This window comes from Limulus polyphemus, unplaced genomic scaffold (genome assembly GCF_000517525.1).
Source record: "Limulus polyphemus unplaced genomic scaffold, Limulus_polyphemus-2.1.2 Scaffold57, whole genome shotgun sequence".
NCBI lineage: Eukaryota > Metazoa > Arthropoda > Merostomata > Xiphosura > Limulidae > Limulus > Limulus polyphemus.
In genome coordinates, this window is record NW_013665667.1 from 201,892 (window position 1) to 207,382 (window position 5,491).

Here is a 5,491-nt window from a genome sequence, read left to right on the forward strand (position 1 = left end):
TTAATATTAGTTCACGGTATTAAATACGTTTATTACTTAACGATTAATTACAATATTTTTTGTTTATAATAAATTTGTACAATTTTATCCAAATTAAGCTTAAGATAATTAATTCCTCAATACTTAAAATTATTTCTTAGATGAACTTTTATTCAAATATTTGAGGACAGAAAAAATTCTGCCGTTGAAAAAATCTCCTTACAAATATTTACTACAGTCATGATAGTTTCCACGACTTAAGTAGTTCTAACGCCCTCATGCCTCACTGATGGTTAGCATTTACTATAGCTTACAAGTTGCATCCGGGACACATAGCTAACCAGTACTCGTAATGGCGGCGAAAAGTGATTAATATTGTGTGAGGGATTTTGTAAAGTTTAGCAGTATAACTCTTTTTGTATCAAATTATTAAGGTTTCAGTAGACGTAATAGGCTCATATGTTATTATATAAACGAAAAAATGCAGAATGTAGTCCAAAATAACGCATGTGGTGAGATTAGAGATGATGAAACAAGCGAGGTTGGAAAAGTTCATTCAGACTCTTCGTCACCATTGAGTGGAAACTTGAGTAGTGGAAGGGGACAGTTTTCTTCGCTTCACTCGAATTTCATGGCAGATTTATCTGATAGTGAAGATGACGAAGTTTCAGAGGTAATTATTTTAGTATGATGTAGTTTGGAAATGTTTTATGTTTTTTGAAAAAAAATTACAGTAGGAGTGGAAGTTTCTTTTTGTAAGTAGCTTGCTATAGCTTAAGCCTAACTGAACGACGTGTGACTCGCCTTATTCTTTTACTCAGCTACATAGGCCTGTTTTATTAATTCAAAGAATTTCCTTTTTGTCTTTAACGTAACAACGTCATTGTATTCTTAAACCATGTGTCACCATTCTTAGTATGTATTAGCACCAAGCAACTATAAAAAAAAGCTGAATTTTAAACTAAACAGCATGATGTTTCATGGAAAAATTCACAAATATCCATTATTTGAATTTAATATAAACTATTTAAAGTAGCTTCAAAGTCAGCTTCTTCATGCTGGATTTAAAGAATTTCATCTTTAATTTCAAGGACTGTTGCTATATGATCGTTTTTTTTAATAATTTGCTTCAATGAAGAACTGACTTGCTTTAAAGTTAGACTGCAAAAGTACAGAGTGGTCATACTGTATCACTATGCCAAATTGATAGCTTTTCTTCCTTCGTTCATACAATGTGGCAAGATGAATTGGTGTACATAATCACATGCTAGGTAAAAGCTAGTTGATTGTTAAGTTATAACTTTAGATCTATCAGTTTAACTTTTGCAGTTGGTTTTAGGATTTTAGTGGAATCTTTTATTAGAAGTTAATTTCAAAGGCATTTTAAAAGTTGACTTTGAGTTATTGATTCTTGGAATAGTCTTATAAAAACAGTTGTGTTTTAATCTAGTGGAACTTTCACTTACTTGGATGAGAACACTTGAATTGCTTTTAAGTTTCTTATCTTTCATGAAGCCTCTAGTAAGATGTTTTTCAGGAGATTAATTGGTAAGTAGGATGTTTGTAAATTAGGCATAGAAGTTTAAAGTGGACAAAAAGTTACTTAGTAGGAAAAGGTACATAGTAGTGATAAGTGTGTACTTTTTCTAATAGTAGGGTCCAACAGGTCTTGGGACCTTGTTATTAATTTATGTCCATATTTGGATGTATTATTCAAATTGTAAAGTAGTATTTCCAAATTTTCTCTTGATATTAAGAGATAGAAAAATGCTGATTTTACCGAGGTTGTTTCTCCTAGTGATTGGTTCATGTGGAAGATCAATTTAAATATTGAGAGGTGACAAGCAGTGCACTTTAGGGTCATAAAATCTGCTGGAGACTTGTATGATTTAAGTTCAATAAAAGACCTGTTGGTCCATCTAAGTCATCCCTTCCACTAAACTAAACTTTAGAAATAAGATACTCAAAGCTGGCCTTAATTATTCAAATATTTATCAAGTCCACCTTTAAAATACTCTAAATTTACTATATCCACCTCATTTAATGACAACCCATTCCAAAGGCTAATCACCCTATAAAAAATGAAATTGTCTTGCTGCTTGAAGATGACTTACTTTGTGCAAATATATATTTGTGTCTCCTGCCATTCTGACCATCAGTAAGAAGAAAAAGATGATGCATCAACAGTGTCAATTGCCTTAACAATCTTAAGCATCTCAGTCAGATCCCTTGTAAGTTTTTTTTTTTCAAGAGAAAGCAATTTCAGAGATCCTAACTTGTCCTTTGTATGACAGTCCATATCATGTACCATCCTAGTAGCTCGTTTCTGAACCCTTTTCAACAATTCAGTGTTACTACTATGGTAAAGAGCCAAAGACTGAACATAATATTCCAAATGTGGCCTAACCATTGATCTATACAATGAAATTATATCTGCTTCAGACTTGTATTCAGTATTTCTAATAGATACAGCCAAACATCCAATTTTCTCTACCTTTAGCAACAGCATACTGCTTGGATGGCTTAAGTGAGTGATCAACCAGAAAATCAAGAGCCTTTTCTTACATAACACTGTTAAGGTTATTCTCTTCAAAATTTTACTTATAATTCAAATTATGATATCTCACATGTATGACCTTAAAGTTTTTTTTATTAAAAGCTCTCTGCCATTTATTCTCCAAACTAGCCAAATTATCTAAATCTTTTCTTAAAGCATCCTTCTCCTCCTCACAGACAACATTAGAAACTTTAATATCATCATTAAATTTAAGTAATTTATTGACCATTTCTTAAACTATGTCAATAATGCAAATAAAACAGAGCAAAGGTTCTGAGAATGAGCCCTGAGGTACCCCACTTGTGACATTAATTCAGTTTAACTGAACTCTTTTTATAACAACTCTCTGCTTTCTGAAAATCCAGCTATACTAAATCTACTCCTGTATCCTCATCTGCATAAGTGGTAAGCTCTTAAAATAATGTCAAAAGATTAGTAAGGCAAAATTTTCCAGTAGTGAAACGATGTTGACTATCGAACAAAATTTTATACTTTGTTAAATGAACTTGTGCAATTTTTTTTCTAGACCTTCAAAAACTTTTCCCACCAATGATGTAAGACTAATAAGTATAATTACTGGAATAATTTTTATTACACCCTTGCAAAGAGGAGTAATATTATCCATCTTTCAATTTTTTGCCACGTGACCACTGTTCACTGACTTAGAAAAACAGTAGCAAGTGACTCACATCCCAATCTTTAACTTCCTTCAAAACTCTGGGAGAGATGTTATGTGGTCCAACAGCTTTATCATCCTTAAAACTAACCATTTTTTTCTTATACTAAAATTAATGTGGGAACTTTCTTTGATTTTGTTTCCATCTACTAGCTGTTCAGGATGAGGAATATTGCTGTTATCTGCATTAATAAAAATTGAAGAAAAATGAAAATTTAACAGCCCATCCATCTCATAATCATTAGATATGAGCATTTCTGTATCATCCCACAAAGGTGTACTCACATCCTAACATTTTGCTTAACCTTAATGTTTTTAAAGAAATCCTTCTGTTAATTCTTACATTTTCAACCTTTTTTGATTTTGTATTATCCAATTTGGCGAATTCCCATGATCTTCTATAATCCTCTTAAGTTTAACCCTTTCCATATGGGTCACGATTGAAAGGCCATGTCATCTTGTTTGTTGACTTGCATTCAAAGTTTTACTGAACTACTATTTCATGAATTTATGTCAGTAAGTTTGGTATCAAACTGTAGATTATAATTCAAATTTTAGTACTACATATTACTCAGGTTTTAATTTAAAAGCAAATGTTAAAAAAACACAGATAAACATCGATTTTTGTGTGTCACATAGGATGTTGAATGCATTACTGGTTCAAATTAGATATTTGTGTAGTCAAAATACTAAGTCTATAGCTTTGTGTGAATTAGGAACTCAAATTGCCAATATTGACAAGCTAGAATATATAATAAGAACCTCTTATCTTTTCTATTTGCCAAGATATTGCTCGTAATAAATCAAACACAGTGGCACCCTGACCACCTCTTTCCATTTTTGGAAATGCTCCCTTATATACACTTACATCAATATGCGACATTAATAATCAACCAAAAGCTCAGAATGTCCCCTACAGGCTTTCTCAGCCATTTTAATGTGTCTGGATGCCATCTCTTTCTTTCAAACCAAGATTTCAAGGAGGTAGGTTGTCTCTTTAGTTTGGGCAAAATTTCATATTTATTTAGACTGAAATACAGCATAGTTACTAAGCTTGATGAATTATAGTAGCATTCTATGGTATCAATATAGTAATTTATGATTTTTGGTCATTTCAAATGTATATATAAAACTATTAAAAATTATTCACATCCTCCACTTGCGAAATGTTATAAGCTTTAGCAACCGAGTACAAAGGTTGAAACTAGAAGAGATATTTGTCTGCTTTACTTCTTTATTTACTGTTCTGTGTTTTAAGGAAAATAAGTTTAAGAACTTATTTTTAAATAGCAATAATCTATATACATATATCATGTATAATAATTGAAATGTGACTGTATTTTACAAATTACTAAAATTCTAAAAGACAGCCAAGACATGTCACTTTGTAAAGACTAAAGGTCAGTTTTATATTATTGGATATGGTATCATGAGAGCACATATGCTGCGTCATTGTAACTTCTGTTTTGTTAGCCAGAAATGGCTGAAAGGTCAGTATAATAAAAATAATATATATATATAAATGTATAATGTTATGAGATTTAAATTATTTTGTTTAAACATTTATGTTTTTGTGTTATAATTTGTTGTCATTCTCGAATGAAAGAGGCATAATGAAAATAACAGATAAAATATAAAGTTTTTCTTAAGAAACATTTGGTAACTATCTGGACATTATAAAGATTTTGTATGTGAAATTTGAAAATTTTCTGATTCATAAAAAAATTTTAAAATTAAAATGACTTTGCAAGATGGATAGGAACCATGCAAAAAGAAAAAAAAAGGCATGAGAAAAACATTGCTATACAAACCTTAAGACTTAATAAATAAATTGGATATTTTGCATATGAAATCATTGTAATGTTTACTGACAATCTGCCAAATTTTGGTAACATATGCTTACTAATATCAAAGTTATAGCATGAAAACTATAACAGCACAAAATGGTTACGAGGTTGGTCCCAGGGACTGAGCTCATGCTGAAAGGGTTAATAAGAGATATTTGTGCCATATAAAACAAAAACGTGCACTATAGCTTTCAATCAAGTATTTAGTAGTAATGAGCAAAACAGATAGTTTTTGATTCTGTTTATAGAACTTTTAAGTAAGAAAATTTTTTTTATAATCGTGTGATAAGGCAATTATGCAATTTTGATGATCTTATTTTTAAGAAGGTTTTCTAAATATGTGAAATCATGGGCTTCTAGTTTATTTAAGTAATTGAAACTATGAAGAACATAACATTTTGGCTTTGTTTTCTCTGGAGTAAGAAAGAGTTG

General features: G+C 30.8%; 1 protein-coding gene across 5 annotated transcripts in view; it reads left to right on the top strand.

Moving 5' to 3' along the window:
* The first annotated feature begins 304 nt into the window (after positions 1-304).
* Positions 305-5,491, top strand: part of LOC106464123 (ankyrin repeat domain-containing protein 17-like) — an 85,634-nt gene continuing 80,447 nt past the window's right edge. For all 5 annotated transcript variants that reach the window (XM_022391964.1, XM_022391969.1, XM_013924258.2 and 2 more), the window contains exon 1: positions 305-652. In XM_022391964.1, coding sequence (XP_022247672.1) covers positions 461-652 — 192 coding nt within the window. In that variant the 5' untranslated portion in view covers positions 305-460. The remainder of the gene's footprint in view (positions 653-5,491) is intronic.